The sequence below is a fragment of the Neolamprologus multifasciatus genome, chromosome 11 (genome assembly GCF_963576455.1).
Source record: "Neolamprologus multifasciatus chromosome 11, fNeoMul1.2, whole genome shotgun sequence".
Lineage (NCBI taxonomy): Eukaryota > Metazoa > Chordata > Actinopteri > Cichliformes > Cichlidae > Neolamprologus > Neolamprologus multifasciatus.
Window position 1 is genome coordinate 36,368,689 of NC_140449.1, and position 25,678 is coordinate 36,394,366.

General features: G+C 49.2%; 1 protein-coding gene across 1 annotated transcript in view; it reads right to left on the reverse strand.

Moving 5' to 3' along the window:
* LOC146509245 (atrial natriuretic peptide receptor 1-like) overlaps positions 1-25,678 on the reverse strand; it is a 54,217-nt gene that overhangs the window by 3,671 nt on the left and 24,868 nt on the right. Inside the window, exons 6-18 of the mRNA XM_085177443.1 lie at positions 11,194-11,288; positions 10,891-11,026; positions 9,864-9,948; positions 9,509-9,626; positions 7,113-7,187; positions 6,793-6,870; positions 5,983-6,087; positions 5,799-5,870; positions 5,414-5,576; positions 5,131-5,286; positions 4,139-4,307; positions 2,618-2,764; positions 284-407 (exon numbers count right to left, since the gene is read on the reverse strand). Of these exons, the coding sequence (XP_085033569.1) occupies positions 284-407; positions 2,618-2,764; positions 4,139-4,307; positions 5,131-5,286; positions 5,414-5,576; positions 5,799-5,870; positions 5,983-6,087; positions 6,793-6,870; positions 7,113-7,187; positions 9,509-9,626; positions 9,864-9,948; positions 10,891-11,026; positions 11,194-11,288 (1,523 nt within the window). The remainder of the gene's footprint in view (positions 1-283; positions 408-2,617; positions 2,765-4,138; positions 4,308-5,130; positions 5,287-5,413; positions 5,577-5,798; positions 5,871-5,982; positions 6,088-6,792; positions 6,871-7,112; positions 7,188-9,508; positions 9,627-9,863; positions 9,949-10,890; positions 11,027-11,193; positions 11,289-25,678) is intronic.

The window sequence follows — 25,678 nt, forward strand, 5'->3', positions numbered from 1 at the left end:
TTCTCCACTAACACGCTGTGCATATGATTCTGAATTATGGATCTCGCCAGCCGCCCTCAGCCCGTGTGCTAACATGGTGGCAAGCATGCAGCGTCTGAACCTGCAGCAGAAACACCAGCGTGTCTGATAAGACACCCTGACGGCGTGACAGGACGCAGAGCCGATTGCAGACTCCAAGCTCGGATTTGGGAGGATCAGGTATCCGGTGCTACTCTCCGCCTGGCTTTCTGTGTTTGTGTCTTTGGACCTGGAAGCTGTGTGAGAAGCACTCAGGTAAACTCACCTCCATCGGCGTGCTCTCTGCGGAGATGGTGGTGAAGCCCACGATGTCGCTGAAGTAGATGGTGACCGAGTCGAAGGCTTCAGCCTGAACCGTCTCTCCACGCTTCAGCTGCTCGGCCACCGAACTGCGAGATAGACAATACGGCGCCATGAGTGTGTGAGCAGGGGGCTCCGCCCATAAAAAATGTCCGTGTGCACCTCGGGACCTTTGGATGCCCCTCTCTGACTCACACGGACTCTTTTCCTCCTCCCATCCGGCAGACGCTCTCGCAGCATCGGGGCCCGACCCTCCAGACTGCGAGACAGCTTTTTCCCACAAACCATCAGACTCCTGACCTCACTGCTCCCCCACTCCCCCCACCACACACCCACACACACCAGTGACTGACTCTACTGGACTTCACACATCGCTGCCTTTGTAAATACAGACGCTGCTCATGTTGGTCACTTTATTTATACTGTAAACTGTAAAACTGCCACGTTGGTTATTTTAAACCACTTCAAAGTCACTTTAAATCTCATTTTATAAATTGTAAACTTTACATTTATTAACCTTTTTTTACCTCAAAGTGTATATTTATTCTTACTCTTCCTGTATTTATTGTTGTTCTTTTGCACTGTTGTAACTGCAGCCTCGTCATCTGTCTCTCTATGTACTGAACAGTTTACAGCAGAGATGACATCAAAGTTTACTCTGACTTTGATGTCAACACTATAGGACAAGAATCGAGAGCCGGTTCCCAGTAGTCCGGTTCCTTGGAGTTATTGGTCGACCTGCCTACTGAGCTTTTCAGTTCTTGCTACAATCAGCTGACGACGCTCGTGTCCTGGAGGAAAAGAGCTGCGCAGCGTGCAGCGTGGATACAGACATTACTAAGGACGACAGCGTAATAGTGAAGTGGAAGATCCATCCAGGCCGCGAACACGACTGCCTGCAAGCACAGACGGCATGCTAACGCTAAGCTAGCCGAAAACCCAGAGACGAGCAGCGCGTATGCAGAACAGCAGCCTGAGCAGGTAACAAAGGTGAGGCTGCAGCCTCTGTGTCTACCTGCTAATGTTTATACAATCACCATGACGACCACTTTAAAGTCTCTTCAGGATCTGTGTTGGTGTGTGACAGAGTAACAGCCAAGTATATATTCAAACAAATACTTTCTCCTGGGAGTAACTAAGTAACATCCTGCATTACTTTTTTATTCTGAGTAACGACAACACTGATCAGAGCCAATAAGAACCCAGCGAGACTCAATACAATGGTCAATAATCAATAATGATATCAACAAGTTATTATCAGTTCTAGTCGCCACAGACCTCAAACTCACACCAAGACCATCGCCATGTTTCAAGTCGACCCCGCCTTCACATCGAGGGTCACCACAGCCGAAGAGCGCCGCGTCCAGTATTCAGACAAATATCTGACAGGGTCGAGCATCGAGCGCAGGTGTGAGAGCGCAGGTGTGAGAGCACAGGTGTGTATCCCAGGGTCACACCTGTGCACACAGTCTGAAGAGGGGAACGCCTCTTTCTGTTTACACCATCTGTGGCTCCAACCAGCAGACCCTCCAAAGTGCACGACAGGAGCAGTATGCTGTTATTTTTGTGCGTCTGAGTGCACGTGAAAAACTTTACAAGTACAAATGTTGCATTTTGAGAAGAAAAAGAATTTATGAGAAGAAAAATAATCGCTGCGTGCAAGAAATGTGTTTCAGTGTTTGTTGTCATCCACACACACACGAGCTCACCAGCTACTAGCCCGATCCAGCAGAGCGGTTTGGTTCAAACTAGATTAAAACCAACTTTAAAAAGTCTATATTTAAAAACACATAATTAAACATACTAACTGAAAGGGGTTTAGCTACACTCTGTTTCTGGAACGCAGTAGCTGTCGAGCTGATTGGAGACCAAAACAGCCAATCGGAATTTTTGCATCCAAATCTGTGATTGGCTGGTTTTGTGGCACATTTGTAACGCCGTGCAGAGAGTTGAGCGTGCAGAGATGTTGAGAGCAGGTCTGCAGACGTCTGTGAGCACAGCGCGGCTCTCACTGTGTGTTTATGGACATTAGCAAACACTGAAACACTTCCTGCAGCGATGAGTTTGCTTCACGCAAAATAATTTTTCCTCAAAATGCAACATTTGTACTTGCAAACATATTTTTTACGTGCGCTCAGAATAGACGCACAAAAATGACGCCATAGACGAGCGGCCCATACATCACACGCACAACTGCACATGCTCAGAACCCAACTGTGAGGAAGATGTCCAAAGGTGCACCTGAGGAGGAGGAGGGTATGTTTACTGTAGAGCCGTGTGCAGGAATTGCAGTACTGACTGTGGTAGTATCTGGTACAGCAGGGCTTCGGCTTTGCGTTTCTCCTCATGGTACGCCTGCGTTCGCTCCTCCACCAGCTCCTCCAGGTTGTTGGCGTACTGCTCCATCCGGGACAGGAGGTTGTCCAGGATGTTGGTCCGTGACTCCCTGAAAACACACACATGGTGTTCTGGGTGGGCAAAAACCAAGCGTGGGCTTGTGTCCACTTCAGTTCAGTTTAATTTACACAGCGTCAAATCACAACAACAGACTCATTGATGCGATTTATACTGTGAGGTCGAGCCTGCAATAACACATACAGAGAAAAACCCAACAATCATATGACCCCCTATGAGCAGCACTTTGGCGACAGTGGGAAGGAAAAACTCCCTTTTAACAGGAAGAAACCTCCAGCAGAACCAGGCTCAGGGAGGGGCGGGGCCATCTGCTGTGATTGGTTGGGGTGAGAGAAGGAAGACAGGATAAAGACATGCTGTGGAAGAGAGACAGAGATTAATAACAGATATGATTCAATGCAGAGAGGTCTGTTAACACATAGTGAGTGAGAAAGGTGACTGGAAAGGAAAAACTCAGTGCATCATGGGAATCCCCCGGCAGCCTACATCTATTGCAGCATAACTAAGGGAGGATTCAGGGTCACCTGGTCCAGCCCTAACTATATGCTTTAGCAAAAAGGAAAGTTTTAAGACTAATCTTAAAAGTAGAGATAGTGTCTGTCTCCTGAATCCAAACTGGAAGCTGGTTCCACAGAAGAGGGGCCTGAAAACTGAAGGCTCTGCCTCCCATTCTACTTTTAAATACTCTAGGAACAACAAGTAGGCCTGCAGAGCGGGAGCGAAGTGCTCTGATAGGGTGATATGGTACTACAAGGTCATTAAGATAAGATGGGGCCTGATTATTTAAGACCTTGTATGTGAGGAGCAGGATTTTGAATTCTGGATTTAACAGGAAGCCAAAACAGGAGAAATATGCTCTCTCTTTCTAGTCCCTGTCAGGACTCTTGCTGCAGCATTTTGGATTAGCTGAAGGCTTTTCAGGGAGTTTTTTGGACATCCTGATAATAATGAATTGCAGTAGTCTAGCCTGGAAGTAATAAATGCATGAACTAGTTTTTCAGCGTCACTCTGAGACAGGATATTTCTAATTTTAGAGATGTTGCGCAAATGGAAGAAAGCAGTCTTACATATTTGTTTAATATGTGCGTTGAAGGACATATCCTGGTCAAAAATGACTCCAAGGTTCCTCACAGTGTTACTGGAGGCCAAGGTAATGCCATCCAGAGTAAGAATCTGCTTAGATACCATATTTCTAAGCTTTTCAGCGCTGAGTACAATGACCTCAGTTTGATCTGAATTAAGAAGCAGAAAGTTAGCGGCCATCCAGGCCTTTCAGATGGAGACGTTTCACTCTGTAAACACACAAATGCAGTTTTGGGTGTTGTTCCCTGTGTGGCCACAGGATGTCACTGATGCTCCACCCTGAAACGGCCGCTGTCCGCTCTGCTCGCGGTTTCACTCTTACTTGTTCTGTTTGCGCAGCAGCACTCGGATCTGGTTGAACTCGGGTCTCTCCGTCGGCTCTTCGGCCCAGCAGCGCTCCATCAGCTGACCCAGCTCGGGGCGGTCACTCTGCGGGTCGATGGTCGGCCTCAGGCAGGGCCACTCCCCCAGAATCACGCGGTCCACGATCTCTGCACAGAAACAGTTCAGCACATTCAGCGAACCTTAAACTAAAGCTCGTTGGTGATTTCAGGTGCAGGTGTTGGTGCTCCTCTGCTCGGAGCCTCGAGCCGCTCGAGGACGAGCAGCACAGTCTCTGTAAAGATGTCAGCAGAGTTAAGAACATGTTTCATGTTTCCATCCTGTTTAACGCAACTTTAAAGTAACACGTTTAACTGGAGGAGGTTTGTGTTAAACATGGATCTGATCTGAAAGCAGACTGTGCAGTAAAACAAGCGACCACGAGCGTCAGTGCGAGACAAACACGACGATGATCCCAGCGACGGTTTGTGGTGTAAACTATAAATAACATAAAATCCTTTTCAGACTTGTGCTGTTAGCAACCCCATCAGCATGACGCAGGTTCCCATGGCGACAGCGGGTCGTACCCGAGCGACGGAGGCGACCGGCTACACGGACGCCGAGTCCTAATGAAGGAAACGCAGAGACGGGAACGTCCAGTGTGCTCCGTGCGAATAAATCAGAGGCCAGGTCATTAGCGGTGATGAGGCTCGCCGCTGCCGAAGCACGCACCTGAGCAGAGAGCAGGTAAACAGCTGCTCTGTGAGCGTGCAGCAGAGCTCAGCGTCCGGCGTGGAGCGCTGTCTGTGGTTTGAACGCAGAAATGTGAGCGAGCGGCGGCTGAGGAACCGGCGTGGACATGCTGTTTGCTCAGCCTCTTCTTCTCGGCTTAATCTGAAACCAGGTGGACGCCGATCACATGACCCGACACACCTACAGGTGTGCACGTGCGCCATCAGCCTTTAAAGCTGCACACCTGCAGCAGGAAGCTACCTTTAGGGCTGAGCGGGTCTCCCTCCAGGTAGAAGGCTCCTCGTCGGAGCGCCACCTCCTGGAGGATGATGCCGAAGCTGTAGACGTCTCCTTTCTGGGTTCCCTGAGGAGGAGGACACTCCACCCTGAGCAGCTCTGGAGCCATCCACAGCTTCTCTGCAGGGCGGCACAAACAGAGACCTGAGCTTAACCTTCATGTTTAACATTAAAGAGTTTGAGACGAGCGTGCTGCTGACATCGCTGCAGATGTTAAGCAGATTAACGGCAGAGAGCTGCAACTCACGGGCGTAGTAGGCGTGAGCGTCGCTCGCTGCATCGCTCTCAGACCGAAAGCTGGACAGACCGTAGTCGGTGATCTTCAGGACGAAGCGGTTATCCACGACGCAGTTGGAGGACTTGAGTTTACCGTGGGAGAAGATGACGCTGTTGTGGAGGAAGAGCATGCCCTGCAGACACAGAGGAGGACAGCACAGGTAACACCACCTGCAGGTAACTTATTACTGTTGCCATCATCCAATCACACACCGGGGACCCCAAAGCTCTCTAACTTTGACTCCTCTGTCCTCGTTAACCTGCTCGTCCCACATGCATCGACTCCCTGAAACTGTTAACGAGCTTCAGTCCAGGAACGTAACGCAGCAGAGACTCTGCAGGAAATGCAAACGTACCTTTACGATGTCGTTAATGAGGGAATATTTAAACATCCAGTCCAGAGTGATGCTGTCGTTCTCCAAGATGTCCTGAACACACAAACAACCAATAACCTGTCAGCGGTCACCTTGGCGAGATCTCAGCACCAGCCGTGACGCAGCCGTGACGCCGTCGCCCTGACCTCCGCCCTTAAAGCCGTACCTGCAGGCTGCCTCTGGAGCAGTACTCCGTGACGATGCAGCAGTTGGGCGGGTCGATGCACGCTCCAATGAACCTGGTCAGGTGTTCGTTCTGGACGTCTCTCATCTGCACAGAAACATTCAAAGGCTGAATTCACAGGAAAACACGGGGAGCATGACTCCGCCCTCAGCGACGCCCACTGTGGAAACAGACTAAAACGTCACTGTTTGCCACTGCTGTCGTCTCATTGGACGCCACTTCAGTGTTCAGGAAGTCCTCTCTGTGCGTCCAACACGTGGCAGCGCTGCTGCTGTAGTGCAGACGTAAGCGTGACTGACGCAGCCTCACGTTCTCTCTGCTCATGTCGGTTTCATATTCAGTCATTTTGAGAAATTATTTTAACATTTCACGCAACAACAAACAAACAAGTAGGGCTGACGTGGGCCGCGAGTTTGAGACCCCTGGACTGAAGGGACGTTTCACAGCGTTGCCCATCAGACCTCCTCAGACCAGGTCCAGACCATGAAGCCTAGGATTAGTTTACCCTGACCCGAACATCGTTCAGGTCGTTACAGGAAGTTGACCATGGAACCACGTGTGGCCTGAGAACATGTGATTTCACATCGTCTGTTTTTGAATATTACATTTTCTTGAATGTGTGCAGTGTATGGTTTCCCCTGAACTGGGTAAGGAAAAATAAATGATGAAGGCCCCGCTGTAGCTGCACTGACCCTGCTGGAGCAGCTCATGCTGGCTGTACTGGTGAGGCTGGTACTGAACAGGAAGCAGACAGTAAATATTCCTGCTAATGGTCACGTGTCAGACACTCACGTGTTTGAGCTCAAACAGCACCTTCCTGTTGAGCTCGATGCGTTTCTTGTTGATGTACTTGATGGCCACGATGTTCCCCTGGAAGAAAACAAAGAGCAACAACAGCGACCTTCAGTGACACGTGAAACGATGCAGACGCCTCACTTCATTCTCGTCGCTCTCTCTGTTCTCATCGTCCTCGTTAGCCGTCTAGCTAACCTGACACAGGAGGAGCTGCGGCTGCGCTGCTAACACAGCTGATGCTTTTGAGGCGAGGAGGCTGAGGAAGATGAGGAGGCTGAGGAGGGCGAGGAGGGTGAGGAGGGCGAGGACACACTCACCTTGTGGTATCCGGTCTTTGCAAAGATCTGCAGATTCCCGTCTCCGGTCATCAGGGAGCCGTAGTTTGAGCCTCTCTGGAAACAAACACACGCTCAGAGTCAGTGTGACCTTCATCATCTTCATCATCCTCGTCACACCAAGGATTACCATGGTGACGATAATGATCGCGTAACTGCACGTGTACGCTCACTCGGCACTTTATTAGGAACACAGAAACTCAAGCTTCCTGGAGCTGTTGCTAATGTTCATGTGTCACTGACACGTCTCTAGAGCAGAATATTAGGTACAGCCCTCACCTTTCCCATCCCCTCACCTTTCCCCTCTCCTCACCTTTCCCCTCTCCTCACCTTTCCCCTCTCATCACCTTTCCCCTCTCCTCACCTTTCCCCTCTCCTCACCTTTCCCATCTCCTCACCTTTCCCATCTCATCACCTTTCCCATCCCCTCACCTTTCCCATCTCATCACCTTTCCCCTCTCATCACCTTTCCCCTCTCCTCACCTTTCCCCTCTCCTCACCTTTCCCATCTCCTCACCTTTCCCATCTCCTCACCTTTCCCCTCTCATCACCTTTCCCCTCTCATCACCTTTCCCATCTCCTCACCTTTCCCATCTCCTCACCTTTCCCCTCTCATCACCTTTCCCCTCTCATCACCTTTCCCCTCTCCTCACCTTTCCCCTCTCCTCTCCTCACCTCTCCCCTCTCCTCTCCTCACCTTTCCCCTCTCATCACCTTTCCCCTCTCCTCACCTTTCCCATCTCATCACCTTTCCCATCTCCTCACCTTTCCCCTCTCATCACCTTTCCCCTCTCATCACCTTTCCCCTCTCCTCACCTTTCCCCTCTCCTCTCCTCACCTCTCCCCTCTCCTCTCCTCACCTTTCCCCTCTCATCACCTTTCCCCTCTCCTCACCTTTCCCATCTCCTCACCTTTCCCATCTCCTCACCTTTCCCCTCTCATCACCTTTCCCCTCTCATCACCTTTCCCCTCTCCTCACCTTTCCCCTCTCCTCTCCTCACCTTTCCCATCTCATCACCTTTCCCCTCTCCTCACCTTTCCCCTCTCCTCTCCTCACCTTTCCCCTCTCATCACCTTTCCCCTCTCCTCTCCTCACCTTTCCCCTCTCCTCTCCTCACCTTTCCCCTCTCCTCACCTTTCCCCTCTCCTCACCTTTTCCCTCTCATCACCTTTCCCCTCTCCTCACCTTTCCCCTCTCCTCTCCTCTCCTCACCTTTCCCCTCTCCTCACCTTTCCCTCTCCTCACCTTTCCCCTCTCATCACCTTTCCCCTCTCCTCACCTTTCCCCTCTCCTCTCCTCTCCTCACCTTTCCCCTCTCCTCACCTTTCCCTCTCCTCACCTTTCCCCTCTCCTCACCTTTTCCCTCTCATCACCTTTCCCCTCTCCTCACCTTTCCCCTCTCCTCTCCTCTCCTCACCTTTCCCATCTCCTCACCTTTCCCATCTCCTCACCTTTCCCCTCTCCTCACCTTTCCCCTCTCCTCACCTTTTCCCTCTCATCACCTTTCCCCTCTCCTCACCTTTCCCCTCTCCTCTCCTCTCCTCACCTTTCCCCTCTCCTCACCTTTCCCTCTCCTCACCTTTCCCCTCTCATCACCTTTCCCATCCCCTCACCTTTCCCCTCTCATCACCTTTCCCATCCCCTCACCTTTCCCCTCTCATCGCCTTTCCCCTCTCCTCGCCTTTCCCCTCTCATCGCCTCTCCTCACCTCACCTTTCCCCTCTCCTCACCTTTCCCATCTCATCACCTTTCCCCTCTCCTCACCTTTCCCATCTCCTCACCTTTCCCCTCTCCTCACCTTTCCCCTCTCCTCACCTTTCCCATCCCCTCACCTTTCCCCTCTCCTCACCTTTCCCCTCTCCTCTCCTCACCTTTCCCCTCTCCTCTCCTCTCCCCTCTCCTCACCTTTCCCCTCTCCTCACCTTTCCCCTCTCCTCACCTTTCCCCTCTCATCACCTTTCCCCTCTCCTCACCTTTCCCCTCTCCTCTCCTCACCTTTCCCCTCTCCTCTCCTCACCTTTCCCCTCTCCTCTCCTCTCCTCTCCTCACCTTTCCCCTCTCCTCACCTTTCCCATCTCATCACCTTTCCAACATCAAAGATGGTGCAGGTGTTCCTAATGAACTGCTCGTGGGCGTGTGTTTTCACTGTGAAGGCGTCTGTCGGATTTACAGACAGCGAGAGGAATTCTGGGAGTTTCCTCGGAGCTGATTTCAGGCCTCGTTATTTTCTGTTCCACAGTTTCATCTAAAACGTAACGGCGACCTCGACGCACATCTTTATTTACATCTACCTTCGATTAGCACGCCTGTCATCGAAGCCTTACGTACACCTCAAACCTTTAATCGGCGTCACTGCGTGGGAGCGTGCGGCACTTACCAGTGACAGTGTGAGCTTGCTGCCGCTCCGCAGCACCTTGTTCAGGTCGCTCATCTGGATGTCGTCCCAGGAGATCCTCCAGAGCTGAGCTACCAGCTCCTTCTCCAGCTTCATCCTCCTGCAGCACAAACACTCTTCTTCAGTGACTCACCTTCATCTTCCTCCAGGTGAAGCTCAAAGACGGTCAGACACAGTCTGTCTGACTACAGTTCGCACGCGCTCAGTAGCACCAACTCATTCTAAATCTTTCTTCTCTGAGTGCACCAAAGAACCTGATCGTGTGGTGATGTAGCACGATCACGCCACATGCTACTGCCCTCACATGACCAGGTGGTGGAACTGCAGCAGCTCTCACCTGTAGATGAAGATGGCGATGGTCAGGCTCAAGATGAAGAAGAAGACGACCACGATGGAGACCATCTGGTAGATGGTGATGGTCTCTGACAGAGAGAGGAGGAGAAGACTGTTATTAACCCACAGACACACTATGTGATCTCACGATTCAGAACCAGAACCTTCAGGACCATGAGGACCACGAGGACCATCAGAACCATCAAGACCATGAGGACCTTCAGGACCATGAGGGCCATCAGGACCATCAAGACCATGACGACCTTCAGGACCACGAGGACCATCAGAACCATCAAGACCATGAGAACCTTCAGGACCATGAGGACCATCAGAACCATCAAGACCACGAGGGCCATCAGGACCACGAGGACCATCAGAACCATCAAGACCATGAGGACCTTCAGGAGCACAAGGACCATCAGGACCTTCAGGACCATCAGAACCATCAAGACCACGAGGGCCATCAGGACCACAAAGACCATCAGAACCATCAAGACCACGAGGACCTTCAGGAGCACGAGGACCATCAGGACCTTCAGGACCATCAGAACCATCAAGACCACGAGGGCCATCAGGACCACGAGGACCATCAGAACCATCAAGACCATGAGGACCTTCAGGACCATGAGGGCCATCCGGGCCACGAGGACCATCAGAACCATCAAGACCATGAGGACCTTCAGGACCATGAGGGCCATCAGGTCCTGAAGGTTCTTATGAGCTTTGAGTGCTCATAAGAACCAGGACCATCAGAACCATGAGGACCAACAGGTCCATCAGATCCATCAGGTCCATCAGGACCATCAGGACCACACATTTTTAAAACGAGTTCTTCCTGATCTGGGCTGTAGCTCAGCTGGTAGCACAGGTCACCTACTAATCGTGAAGGGTGTTGGTTCGATCCCATTCTTGATGTATCCATTGGAGTGTGAATGCTAGACAGGAAGCACTTACATGTGCGTGTGAATGAGGTGCTTTGAGTGCTCATAAGAACCAGTGCATATGAACTTTGACCTCTTTGGCATACTGACTTGCGAGGCAGACTTGGTTGTCGTTCTTGAAGCCACAGACAGGAAAATCAGGGGGAGGGGCTCCACCCAGCCAGTACAGGTTTGTTCCAGGTATGGCGGTCAGATGCTCCTCAGTGGTGCTGTACACCATAGCGATCTGCGAGGAAGAGGAGGTGTGGTTAACGTCCCTGGACTCGCGCAGACGTTCTAACATTCGTTAGTCTAGTTTATGTTTTCAAAGGTCACAAAACACTCAGCGCTGAGTCGGAGCCTGTGAGGACACAACCAGCACGTTTCTGTTGTGTCTGTGTTTAGTGTGTTCACCTGGAAGGTGGTGCTGTTGGTGTCTACAATGTCCCACAGAGCAAAGTCGGTCTCTCGGTCCCCGCTCTCATCCAGGTGGAGCAGCCCTGTCACACCTGAGGAGAAGCACACAGGTACACAGGTGAAGCGTCTCCTCGTCGGAAGGTTAAAGCTGTTCGCGGTGAAACGATGGAAGAACAACTTCAAGAGTTTCACATAATTCACATCATTTCCTCCTAAACCTGAGTGCATCTCACACCACCCTCCACCTGCTGCACCGCCTAACGGAATTCTATTTCACCACCATCAACACCACCAACACCATCGCCTTCATCACCACCAACACCATCACCTTCATCACCACCAACACCATCGCCTTCATCACCACCAAAACCATCGCCTTCATCACAACCAACACCATCGGCATCATCACCACCAACACCATCGCCTTCATCACCACCAACACATCGCCTTCATCACCACCAAAACCATCGCCTTCATCACCACCAACACCATCGCCTTCATCACCACCAAAACCATCGCCTTCATCACAACTAACACCATCGGCATCATCACCACCAACACCATCGCCTTCATCACCACCAGCACCATCGCCTTCATCACCACCAACACCATCGCCTTCATCACCACCAGCACCATCGCCTTAATAACAACCAACACCATCGCCTTCATCACCACCAACACCATCGCCTTCATCACCACCAACACCATCGCCTTCATCACCACCAACACCATCGCCTTCATCACCACCAACACCATCGCCTTCATCACCACCAACACCACCGCCATCATCATTGTTTTTTAACCAGCCTCTGAGCAGCCGTCATCAATAAACACTCAGTTCTTCCTTCATGAAAACTTTCATCTTTTAAGCATAAATCTGACACAAACTACAGACTAAAAACTACAAATGGTCCGCCCCCCTGATAGGCTTCTCTCTTCAGCTGCTTTTCCTGGGGTGTTAGTGATGAAGAAAAAAGCAAAACCAGGCGTGGAATCAATTAAGTTAACAACTGATGGACAGGAAGAAGAAGCTTGTCCGTCAGTGACGGTTCTGTTTTTTATGCTAGGAGTCTAAACTGAGGAACAGATGAAGTGGAACCAGAACCTCACTGAAACCACACTAACAACATGAACGGGTCCCAGCTGCAGGAGGGAAAAACATAAAAGTCAAAGATCCAAATGAAACGCCCGACAGCTGCAGAGATGACGACAAACAGAGGAAGCTCGAGACCTTCATGTGCAGACGACGGCACTGAGTAACATATATGTTATTATCATTATTACTTTATTAGTGTCAATAATTGGACTTTACAGATGTTTCAAACTTCTCAGGTTTCAGGTTCCAGAACTGCCACAGCTGGCAGCAGCAACAGGCAGGTACAGGGTACCTGATAAAATTATTAACACTGGTGATATCGATGTTCAGCTGGAGAGCGCGGAGGTGGATGAGGTCATAAGAACAATCTGTCCCCCAAATCCAACACGTGACAGCAGGAAACACAACAGGAAGCAAAGACTGAGGCGAGAGGAGGTCGTGCATGAAAGCAGTCACAGGCAGGAGAAGTAATTACAGACAATCAGCAGGAGCAGAGTGAGTGTGCACGCTGAAGAGGGCTGAGTGGCGCTAACCACCCAGATGAACCATCGCCATAGAAACAAAGCCATTAGAGTTTAGGAGGGAGCTGATTGGTTGTAGAGGTCGAGCATGGAGGAAGCAACAGATCAAAGGGATTAAAAAGAGGTAGATGACGCTCAGCACGACTGTGAGGCTCTCCATCGTCTCCATGACGACTCGGCGGATACTCTGGGACACCGGGGCGGAGGGCACCCACACTCAGACGTGAACACATCACAGAAGCTGAGAAACACCGACTACAATTTGTTTTTAAATTTACAGACTGAGAAGCCATGGAGCGGGTTCGGGGGTCATGACCCCGACCTTTGAACTCACAGGGTTAAAGCCACAACAGCTTAGCTCCAGTATGTGCAAAAGCCACGCAGGGAAACAATGGCGCTCATCGATCACATGCCCGTGAACCCTGGGTGTAACCCCGCCCTCCCGTCAGCACTTGAGCGTTTGGAGCTCAGAGCGAACAAACGCGTGGTGGTGGAGTGCAGAGGTCAGGCTGTGGGCTGTGGATGGCGTGGAGGTCGCGAGCTCTCTGCCATTTCCTGGAACCACGATCTTCCTCCAACCTTCTCTGGAAGAACGATGTTTTCATGTGTTACTTAGAAACAGGCGCCAGGATCGTCCAACGAGCCAGACTCTGATCTACAGATAAGATAAGGATTCATCACGTGAGACGTGTTTATGGTGCTGTTTTATAAAAGTGCTGCTTTAAATCATTATTGGATCCTTTTATTGTCCACAGAGGTTTTATGGCTCCTTTTAGGGTCTCTTCTTCTTATCTGCTGACTTCAAAACACAAAGTTTGGATTTCTGATGCTTTCAGGAGCAAAGAACCAATAAAACTCAAAAACATGAACAGCACATTCATGGACACCCATCCTGAGCAGCTTTGCATGATTACGGTTCAAAATAATCCTTCTTTATCTTAAACTGGGCCGTGCAGCCCCTGAGATCGTTTAACAGAGCACACTCAGATCAATACAAGCGATCGATGAATAATAAGCAATAATAAAGTAATGCTACAGCGTAGATACAACGAGACAAAAACATGAAGTGATGTTCATGAAGCATAATCTTTGCTGCGATTGGCTGTCACGTGACAACGAGGCGCGGGTCCACGGAGGGCGAGCGGCGGTCCAAGGATGACATTTAGAGAGACGTGCTGATTGGACAGCGAGCTTTCCTGCTGTTTTAATGTCAGCTTATTAAAGAATCATAAATATATGTGGACCCCACACACACACATGCACACACACACACAGACACACACACACAGTCAGGTCTTCTTCCTGGAAATCCGATCTAACATTAACTTCAGCTCGACCAACCCTAACCTCCCGTGACTTTAATATGTAATGATTTACGAGTTTGTCCCCACGAGGAACCGCAGAATGTGACCATGTAAACACGTCTCTGTCCTCACAACATGAGTCACGCCTGCAGCTGTTAACACTGACCCAGTACGCTTACGTGTTCCTGGAAGGTCATGCCTTACTTTCCAGGAATCACTGTGTGTGTGTGTGTGTGTGCATGTGTGTGTGTGTGTGTGTGTGTGTGTGTGCATGTGTGTCTGTGTGTGCATGTGTGTGTGTGTGTGTGTGTGTGTGTCTGTGTGTGTGTGTGTGTCTGTGTGTGTGTGTGTGTGTGCTGTGTGCGTGTGTGTGTGTGTGTGTCTGTGTGTGTGTCTGTGTGTGTGTCTGTGTGCATGTGTGTGTGTGTGTGTGTGTCTGTGTGTGCAGGGCCGACGAAGACGAGTGAAGGTTAGTCTTTACGAGATCCTGGGATAATAAATGACTCTGAATCCATGACTTCTGCTTTCACCTGTGAACTACAAAACTGCTTGACCGGCTTTTCCTGGATTTTACTGGGATTACAGTCAGTGTGTAATCCCAGTAACAATCCAACCCTGTATGAAGTACTAAACCAGTCCAACATCAACCAAAACCAACAGCAGTGACCAGCCAGTCAAAAACCAGCCAGAAAGTTGTGCGAGACAATCGTAACACAGAGTCCAACTACAAGCCAATAACTCATAAACAATATCTATTAACCGCGTCCAAACAATGATCTAACCAATCAACATCCAGTCCAACCAGCTCTCCCACCAAAGTCCAGCTCTGAACCAGGTCCAAAGCTGCAGCTGTGTGGTCAGTCTGAGCAGGCGGCGCTCAAACATGGCTCTGCGTTTCTATGACAACTCTACAACAGAAGAGAGCGGTGGAAGCTAAAGGTGGCGCTCTCAGGACGCACCGCACTACGGTGAGTCGTGGTCTTGTTGGTAGGAAACCTCTGGGACAGTCATCCACATCCTGGTAGACGAGTTTAAAGAAGTCTTGAACCTAAAAACGTTTTAGCTTTCAGAACCTTTGTTTTTAAGTAACGTGAGTCGACACGTCTGTGGTTCGGCTCTGACGTACTCGCCCTGAACTGGAGCAATGAAACACTGAAACACAGGATCTCCGTGTTCAATGACAAAGCCGATCGCTGAAAGGAAACTATGAGCAGAACAGGCTCCTGAAACCCACAGACAGCATCTTAAAGTCCTTCAGCATGTTGTTCCTGTTCCCGAGCTCTCAGGCTCCACACTCAGACGCTCCACACTCAGACGCTCCACACTCAGACGCTCCACACTCAGACGCTCCACACTCAGAGGCTCCACACTCAGACGCTCCACACTCAGACGCTCCACACTCAGACGCTCCACACTCAGGCGCTCCACACTCAGACGCTCCACACTCAGACGCTCCACACTCAGACGCTCCACACTCAGGCTCCACACTCAGACGCTCCACACTCAGGCTCCACACTCAGGCTCCACACTCAGACGCTCCACACTCAGACGCTCCACACTCAGACGCTCCACACTCAGGCTCCACACTCAGACGCTCCACACTCAGACGCTCCACACTCAGGCTCCACACTCAGACGCTCCACACTCAGACGCTCCACACTCAGACGCTCCACACTCAGGCTCCACACTCAGACGCTCCACACTCAGGCTCCACACTCAGACGCTCCACACTCAGACGCTCCACACTCAGACGCTCCACACTCAGACGCTCCACACTCAGACGCTCCACACTCAGGCTCCACACTCAGACGCTCCACACTCAGGCTCCACACTCAGACGCTCCACACTCAGACGCTCCACACTCAGACGCTCCACACTCAGACGCTCCACACTCAGACGCTCCACACTCAGGCTCCACACTCAGACGCTCCACACTCAGGCTCCACACTCAGGCTCCACACTCAGGCTCCACACTCAGACGCTCCACACTCAGGCTCCACACTCAGACGCTCCACACTCAGACGCTCCACACTCAGGCTCCACACTCAGACGCTCCACACTCAGGCTCCACACTCAGACGCTCCACACTCAGGCTCCACACTCAGACGCTCCACACTCAGGCTCCACACTCAGACGCTCCACACTCAGGCTCCACACTCAGACGCTCCACACTCAGACGCTCCACACTCAGACGCTCCACACTCAGACGCTCCACACTCAGACGCTCCACACTCAGGCTCCACACTCAGACGCTCCACACTCAGGCTCCACACTCAGACGCTCCACACTCAGACGCTCCACACTCAGGCTCCACACTCAGGCTCCACACTCAGACGCTCCACACTCAGACGCACAACAACGTTTTGTCTCTAACTTCCAGTTCATGTGACAGAACTGAGCCACCTGCCTGAGACAGTCAGTGACTGTGGACTCAGTGTTTCACACACAACACTAACACAGTATTCACCAGTGAAAACTGGCACTGGAGAAAAGTAATGACTGAAACAGCGATCGAGCAAAATGTTCATTCGTTTAGTTCTTTGGTTTGAAGGTGTGGAAGGAAACAGGCAGACAGTGGGACAGATATCTGAATGCTGCATCATGCTGACACTCGTACGGATGGATGGGTGGGTGGAGCCATCTCCCACGCAGGTTTGCTTTGTATGGACATTTGTTCCTGAGCTCTTCAGAGAAATCTGTGTTTCAGTGTATCGAACAAATGTTCACAGAGCCGACTGCTGTCACGTTATCCTTCATCGTATCACATCACTTCACGTGTCTGTGCTTCCTACGACGCCGTCTTCAGCGCTGACAGAGCGGGTAACGTGGCTGTAACGTTGGACCTCTCTGATCAGTGCTGACGTTCTCTCTGATTTTGATGTGACTGGCGTGAGTGCCAGACACCATCGTGCAGCCTAACTTCATAAACCTGGACCACCTGTCACGAGGCTCCGCACTGGAGTGCTTATCCAGCCTCGGCATCTCCAGTCGAGCGTTCCAATCCAGGATGTGCTGGCTGGAGTTCCTGGAAGCGGCCGAGCTAATCAACGCAGGGCATCAGGGTGAACGCCGGCTTCCCATGTGAGGCTGTGAATAGTTTCTGCTGGAACATGTGATCTCCAGCAGACCGACTTCTTTGCAGCTGTTTGGGATCGTGCGGACAGCTGAGCGTGCGGACAGCTGAGCGTGCGGACAGCTGAGCGGGCGCTCCGGCCTCGTTCTTTGCATCCTGATGAAACACCGTCTCCGCGACATCAAAGCAGATTAAAGCTGCGCTTTCACAGCTGTTACTGTTCCCGTCCACGGACCTTCAGAGGTTTATCCAGCCTGACACCAGCAGCCAGTGCACCAACATTACCGTTTCCCTGGTGTCCACCTCCCACCTCAGGAACTCGCTCATTCAGCTCCTCGTCTGTGACCTTCCAATAAATTCGTCCGGCCAGCAAACTGGAAGGTCCCACCTCACAGCGACCCACATCAGCCAGCTCAGTGAAACATGGAGTCCTACAACACTGGCGGCCTAAACAAGCCCGTGTTCACGCGCTGGTCTCAGTGTGGCTGACTGAGAGAAACCAGATCATCCTAACAGCATCCTGTGCAGCACGCCGACGGCCACACGTCTCACATTCAGCAGCTGTCATTGACCGACATGGGGGGGGGGGGTTTAAAATAAGAAAAGGACGCCCATTAGCAGCTGGATGGACGATTCTCCTCCTCAGCCTTTTGGAAACATCTTGGTGTCAGACAGGTTAGTCTCACCTGTGAAGCTGAGCTGGGTGCCTGGACTGGACCCCAGGGTAACGTGGCAGGTCAGTACTCCACCCAAGAGCTACAACCGCTGGGTTGTTTTAACCTTTTCACCCGCTGATGCTGCTCAGCGGGGTTAGCTCTGACTCTGTAAAGCAGGAACTTCATTCAGTCTCTGTTCTTACTGTGCAGAGAAGCACCGACACAGCTGTAGTGCAGCTGAGTGATGGCGTCAACTGAGTGCACAAACTCAGCAGCAAATAAAGTGGACGATCGCTCGGGTGGGTTAATTAGACATTTCTCCAGCAGCGGGTTGACCTTTGACATCAGGGTCTCTGCTGATTATCAGGGCCTCGGTGTGCTGCCTCATCGAGTCAAGAGGCCGTACACAGTTCCTCCGAGACCACGGGGCTACATGTGACAATCAACACAAAGTGCAAGTGTGCAGAAAGACAGAGCAGAAGCCTGCAGACACACAACAGTGCAACAATGACAGTCTGTGCACACAGACTGAGCGTTGTGCTCGTCTGCAGGAGGACGAGGATGTCCTCAGTGTCACAAACTTTCCATCTCGGGGATCATCCAGAGTTTTCCAGATCAGGTTCAGAAACGTTTCCTGAATAAACTGTGTCCTGAAATCTGACTCCAGCTGTTTCCTCCGTCTCAGCGAGCTGCTGCATTAAATCTGCTGCAGACCTGCTGTAATATTCCCGATCGTTCAAACGTGCTGCGACGTGCTCGTCCATTAGTTAATGGAGCGGAAACAGCAGAGAGGAAGCTGTAATCTGATCCTCTCACTCCGAGTCTTCACAGCCGGCCTGCCTCTCGTGTCCTGTTTGTCATGGAGATTATCTCTGATGAGATCTTATTAGCCACCTCCCGTTCTTTCTGTCTCATTCACAGCTTTTCCGTCTCTTGTAACGCTCATTCTGCATCATCACGCATCATCCTGCAGAGCGCTGCGGTCTGTAACCTCCGTTAAGCATGAATGTGCACAGGGGTAGATAATCTGAGAAGGAGCTGGCAGAGTCACGCAGACAGGAAGCTGGAAGGAACAACTATCGCTGCAAACGAATCAAAGACTGAAGCTGCATCATGGAGCGAGACAGCGTCCAGAGTGCAGGACGCTGTGAATCTGCAGACACTGTTTGAACATTAACATCTCAAAGACTTTCAAATCTGAAAAGGTTCAGTTCACTAATAAAACCTTCACCCTGTAAAAGACGAGCAGTGCCAAGAAATTAAACAATCTAACATGAAAATCCAAATCGGATCATCTCCTGATTGTTTTTGTGGCAGTTTGTCAGATTTTTCTCTTCTACCATGAAATTTGAATAAAAATGTAGTTTTCTAAACCACCATCTGTCACTCGTGTGTTTAAATATGGACTCTGAGAGCAGCTGGAGTTGTTTAGCTTTCGAGATATTCTCGTTCAAGCACGCCGTCAGATTTCAATGTGTGGAGAAAATGGTGTGAAAGTGGGCCGACGGCCATTTTTCAGGAAGACCTTGAAACGTATTTGATATATTGTTCTTTAAGCGAACATTTCACAGCACTCATCATATAAATTCAAACTCTGTACCATAAACTTTTAATGGAAACCAGAGTCGGTGGAGCAGACAGTGTTGGCTGACTGTGGATGGACTGGTGGAAGAAGGACAGCGAGAAACCAGTTCATTTAATGAACATCCATACTGGATGGATATGCTGCGCAGATGACACCAAGAGTTCTCTCTCCATGAAGCCAGAGAACATAAATGTATCAGCCTATCAGAGCACTTCACTCCCGCTCTGCAGGCCTACTTGTTGTTCCTAGAGTATTTAAAAGTAGAATGGGAGGCAGAGCCTTCAGTTTTCAATTCAATTCAATTCAATTCAATTTTATTTATATAGCGCCAAATCACAACAAATGTCGCCTCAAGGCGCTTCATAGATACAGAGAAAAGCCCAACAATCATATGACCCCCTATGAGCAAGCACTTTGGCGACAGTGGGAAGGAAAAACTCCCTTTTAACAGGAAGAAACCTCCGGCAGAACCAGGCTCAGGGAGGGGCGGCCATCTGCTGCGACCGGTTGGGGTGAGAGAAGGAAGACAGGATAAAGACATGCTGTGGAAGAGAGACAGAGATTAATAACAGATACGATTCAATACAGAGAGGTCTGTTAATACATAGTGAGTGAGAAAGGTGACTGGAAAGGAAAAACTCAATGCATCATGGGAATCCCCCGGCAGCCTACATCTATTGCAGCATAACTAAGGGAGGATTCAGGGTCACCTGGTCCAGCCCTAACTATATGCTTTAGCAAAAAGGAAGGTTTGAAGCCTAATCTTAAAAGTAGAGATAGTGTCTGTCTCCTGAATCCAAACTGGAAGCTGGTTCCACAGAAGAGGGGCCTGAAAACTGAAGGCTCTCCCTCCCATTCTACTTTTAAATACTCTAGGAACAACAAGTAGGCCTGCAGAGCGGGAGCGAAGTGCTCTAATAGGGTGATATGGTACTACAAGGTCATTAAGATAAGATGGGGCCTGATTATTTAAGACCTTGTATGTGAGGAGCAGGATTTTGAATTCAATTCTGGATTTAACAGGAAGCCAATGAAGGGAAGCCAAAACAGGAGAAATATGCTCTCTCCTTCTAGTCCCTGTCAGTACTCTTGCTGCAGCATTTTGGATTAACTGAAGGCTTTTCAGTGAGTTTTTTGGACATCCTGATAATAATGAATTGCAGTAGTCCAGCCTGGAAGTAATAAATGCATGAACTAGTTTTTCAGCGTCACTCTGAGACAGGATATTTCTAATTTTAGAGATGTTGCGCAAATGGAAGAACGCAGTCTTACATATTTGTTTAATATGTGCGTTGAAGGACATATCCTGGTCAAAAATGACTCCAAGGTTCCTCACAGTGTTACTGGAGGCCAAGGTAATGCCATCCAGAGTAAGAATCTGCTTAGATACCATATTTCTTAGCTTTTCAGCGCCAGAGTACAATGACCTCAGTTTTATCTGAGTTAAGAAGCAGAAAGTTAGTGGCCATCCAGGTCTTTATGTCTTTAAGACATTCCTGCAGTTTAACTAATTGGTGTGTGTTATCTGGCTTCATGGACAGATAGAGCTGGGTGTCATCTGCATAGCAGTGAAAATGTATGCTATGTCTTCTAATGATGCTGCCTAGGGGAAGCATGTATAATGTAAACAGAATTGGTCCTAGCACCGAACCCTGTGGAACTCCATAATTAACCTCAGTGTGTGAAGAGGACTCTCCATTTACATGCACAAATTGGAGTCTATTAGATAGATATGATACAAACCACTGCAGTGCAATACCTGTAATACCTACAGCATGTTCTAATCGCTCTAATAGAATATTATGGTCAACAGTATCGAATGCTGCACTAAGGTCAAGAAGGACAAGCACAGAGATGAGTCCACTGTCAGAGGCCATAAGAAGATCATTTGTAACCTTCAATAAAGCTGTTTCTGTGCTGTGATGAACTCTGAAACCTGACTGAAACTCTTCAAATAAACCATTCCTCTGCAGATGATCTGTTAGCTGTTTGACAACTACTCTTTCAAGGATTTTTGATATGAAAGGAAGGTTGGAGATTGGCCTATAATTAGCTAAGACTGCTGGGTCTAGAGATGGCTTTTTGAGTAAAGGTTTAACTGCAGCCACCTTGAAGGCCTGTGGTACATAGCTGATTATTAGAGATAGGTTGATCATATATAAGATCGAAGAATTAATCAATGGCAGGACTTCTTTGAGCAGTTTTGTAGGAATGGGGTCTAAAAGACACGTTGATGGTTTGGAGGAAGTAATTATTGAAGTTAACTCAGAAAGATCGATTGGAAAAAAAGAGTCTAACTTAACATCAATGGAACTAAGAGTAGCTGTAGATAATATTACATCTGTGGGATGATTATTGGTAATTTTTTCTCTAATGATAAAAATTTTATTTGTGAAGAAGTTCATGAAGTCATCACTAGTTAACGTTAAAGGGATGGTTGGCTCAACAGAGCTCTGACTTTTTGTCAGCCTGGCTACAGTGCTGAAGAGAAACCTGGGGTTGTTCTTATTTTCTTCAATCAGTGATGAGTAGTAAGCTGTTCTGGCTTCGCGGAGGGCTTTCTTATAAAGCAACAAACTATTTCTCCAGGCTAAATGATGATCCTCTAAATTTGTGACACGCCATTTCCTCTCCAGATTACGAGTCATCTGCTTTAGGGTACGTGTTTGAGAATTATACCACGGGGTCAGGTACTTCTGATTAGAGACCTTAGTTTTCACTGGAGCTACAGTATCCAGAGTCGTACGTAGTGAGGAGGTGAAATTATTAACAAGATAATCGACCTCTGTTGGGGTAGCGTTCAGATAGCTGCTCTGCTCTGTGTTGGTACAGGGCATTGACGATGATAACAGTGGCTGGATTATATTCTTAAACTTAGTTACAGCGCTTTCAGAAAGACATCTACTTTGATAAAGTCCACTCTCCACTGCTGCGTAATCAATTATTGTAAATGTAAATGTTATCAAGAAATGATCAGACAGGAGAGGGTTTTCAGGAAACACTGTTAAATGTTCAGTTTCTATGCCATATGTTAAAACAAGATCTAGAGTGTGATTAAAGTGGTGGGTGGGTTCTTTTACATTTTGAGAGAAACCAATTGAGTCTAACAACAGATTAAATGCCATGTTGAGGCTGTCATTTTTAGCATCTACATGGATGTTAAAATCACCCACAATAATTATTTTATCTGAGCTCAGAACTAAATTAGATATAAAGTCTGAGAAATCAGACAGAAACTCTGTGTAAGGCCCAGGTGGACGATAGATGATAACAAGTAAGACTGGTTTCTGAGTTTCACAGCTGGGGTGGACAATGCTAAGCATCAGGCTTTCAAATGAATTAAAAGTCTGTCTTGGTCTATCATTAATTAATAGACTGGTGTGAAAAATTGCTGCCACACCTCCCCCTCGACCTGTGCTTCGAGATTTCTGGTAGTTAGAATGACTCGGGGGTGTTGATTCATTTAAACTAACATAATCATCCTGCTGCAACCAGGTTTCTGTAAGGCAGAGTAAATCAATTTGTTGATCAATTATTAAGTCATGTACTAACAGAGACTTGGAGGAGAGAGACCTAATATTTAATAATCCACATTTCACTGTTTTACTCTTTGGTTCAGATGTGGATACTGTATTGTTCTTTCTTTGTGATTGTTTAAGTTGTTTGTTGCTGGTTTTTAGTTTGTTTTTTGTCTTTTTGGAAGCAGACACAGTCTCTATGGAGATGGGTTTTTGGGGGGGTAGCAGGAGGAGAGAAGCTGCAGAGAGGCGTGTAAGACTGCAACTCTGCTTCCTGGTCCCAACTCTGGATAGTCATGTTTTGAGGGGTTTAATAAATTTGTCAATATTTCTAGAAATGAGAGCTGCTCCATCCAAAGTGGGATGGATGCCATCTCTCCTAACAAGACCAGGTTTCCTCCAGAAGGTTTGCCAATTATCTATGAAGCCCACATCGTTTCTGGGACACCACTCAGACAGCCAGCAATTTAAGGAGAACATGCGGCTAAACATGTCACTCCTGGTCTGATTGGGGAGGGGACCAGAGAAAACTACAGAGTCCCACATTGTTTTGGCAAAGTTACACACCGATTCAATATTGATTTTAGTGACCTCCGATTGGCGTAACCGGGTGTCATTACTGCCGACGTGAATTATGATTTTATTGAATTTACGTTTACCCTTAGCCAGCAGTTTTAAATTTCCTTCAATGTCGCCTGCTCTGGCCCCTGGAAGACAATTGACTATGGTTGCCGGTGTCTCTAGCTTCACATGTCTGAGAACAGAGTCACCAATTACCAGAGTTTGACCCCCGGCGGGTGTGTCACCGAGTGGGGAAAAACGGTTAGACACATGAACGGGTTGGTGGTGTACCTGGGGCTTCTGTTTAGGACTACGCTTCCTTCTCACCGTTACCCAGCCTTTCCCCAGCTGCTTGGGGTCTGCCGGGGAACAGCTAGCGGGGCCTACGCTATCTTCGGCTGCACCAGCTACAGGGGCCTGGCTAGCTAAGGGTGAGAGCAGGGTGCAAAGCCGAGTCTCCAATTCAGTAATCCTGGCCTCCAGAGCTGCAAATATGCTACATTTGTTACAGATATCATTACTGCTAAAGGAGGCCGAGGAGTAACTAAACATCTGACACAATGAGCAAGAAAGTGCAGAAGGGACAGGTGAAGTAGCCATGGTGCTAACGGGTCGGCTACGAGCTAAGCTAGCGAAACAGTACAGAGACAGTGAGTGAATACTATAAATTAGGTAGTGAGTACACAGAAAGTGTGCTTCGGATGAAGCACGTGAAGATTATACTGTGAAAAAAGAATGTATTTAAAAGTTGTTAATTAAACTGCTAAGCAAATAAGCTACTCAGAAACACCACTGTGTTTGAGCAGGAACAGGAAGCGATACTATACCACAGAGCGAGCGAGCGAACACCAAGTGACAGCACTTCAGGCCCCTCTTCTGTGGAACCAGCTTCCAGTTTGGATTCGGGAGACAGACACTATCTCTACTTTTAAGATTAGGCTTCAAACTTTCCTTTTTGCTAAAGCATATAGTTAGGGCTGGACCAGGTGACCCTGAATCCTCCCTTAGTTATGCTGCAATAGACGTAGGCTGCCGGGGGATTCCCATGATGCATTGAGTTTTTCCTTTCCAGTCACCTTTCTCACTCACTATGTGTTAACAGACCTCTCTGCATTGAATCATATCTGTTATTAACCTCTGTCTCTCTTCCACAGCATGTCTTTATCCTGTCTTCCTTCTCTCACCCCAACCAATCACAGCAGATGGCCCCGCCCCTCCCTGAGCCTGGTTCTGCTGGAGGTTTCTTCCTGTTAAAAGGGAGTTTTTCCTTCCCACTGTCGCCAAAGTGCTGCTCATAGGGGGTCATATGATTGTTGGGCTTTTCTCTGTATGTATTATTGTAGTGTCTGACTTATGCTTGGAAGGCTGGATGGATGTGTCATGGCCCCGCCCCCCTGTGAGTGCGTCATGTTTTGGCGCCGAGCTCGGCCTTTGTGCAGTCGTGTGTTTACGTGTTCCTGAACACGTAAGGCCTGAGGCTGAAAGCTGTTGCTTGGTAACCACATCACCTCATCTAACGGCTTATAAATCAGAGATTAGAAGACTGACAGATCTCATTAGGACTGAACTCCTCAAGCAGGTAAACAGGCCCATCACACAGGATGAAACCTCAGCTGCCCGCAGTAGACGACACATAGACGAGGGTCCGGCGTGGCGGCCCTGCAGGCGTCTGCGCTCATCAACACTTCATTTGCGTGCAGACCGGGTTCAGTGACAGCTGTCCTGGAAACAGAGGGAGGTTCAGCTCGGGGAAGGAGGAGACCAGCCTCCTCCAGCAGGAGTCACATTTCACAGGAAGTGCTTCACGGTTCATTCGCAGGGAAACGTGATAACGTCGGCCACAGAGCGTTCAGCAGGATCTGCTCCAGTCAGGACACGATCGCAGCCTCCACAAATCACATCTCCATCCTTTCAGTCGGGCGGGTGACAGTCTGGGCCCGACCATTTCCCCAGCTCGCCATCTCTTCAGTAGACTCGCTCTGATTGGCTGTTGTAATAATTGAGGGTGTGAACAGATCTGTCACATGACCAACACTTTGTGGTCAACAGCGTAAATCACCTCTGATGCTTTTACGAGAACACCATTAAGGCATAAATGGAGGCGGTCTCGTCTGCGTGGGCGCAGACACGGTGACGCTAACGAGGCCTCGCCGTGATGGATGTGGACA